The 264-nt window shown below is 58.7% G+C and overlaps 1 protein-coding gene across 1 annotated transcript in view; it reads right to left on the reverse strand.

The window, feature by feature from the left end:
- EMH_0079780 (copper-transporting ATPase 1, putative) overlaps positions 1–264 on the reverse strand; it is a gene marked incomplete at both ends in the record, with an annotated part of 691 nt that overhangs the window by 300 nt on the left and 127 nt on the right. Inside the window, one exon of the mRNA XM_013500168.1 lies at positions 1–154. Within this exon, the coding sequence (XP_013355622.1) occupies positions 1–154 (154 nt within the window). The remainder of the gene's footprint in view (positions 155–264) is intronic.

Consider the following 264-nt stretch of genomic DNA (forward strand, 5'->3'; position numbering starts at 1 on the left):
TCGTGTCAGGCGTTGTGCATTCAGTAGCACCAGCAAGCAGCTGCAGGCCATGGCTGCAGCTGCTGCTGCAGGGTGTAGAGACACCGTGGGATACGCCACTCCAGCGGCAAGCGGTACCGAAACCAGGTTAAAGGCACAAGCCCACATAAGGTTCCTGCAGAAGAACACCCACAGCAACAGCAGAAACACCTAGGGCTGCGTGCTGCTGCATGCCCCCAGAGGGAGTGCTGCAGTTTGCTGCGACTTTTCTCCCCCCAATCCCCT

The sequence above is a fragment of the Eimeria mitis genome, genomic scaffold (assembly GCF_000499745.2).
Source record: "Eimeria mitis Houghton genomic scaffold, Emh_scaff5096, whole genome shotgun sequence".
NCBI classification, from domain to species: Eukaryota; Apicomplexa; class Conoidasida; order Eucoccidiorida; family Eimeriidae; genus Eimeria; species Eimeria mitis.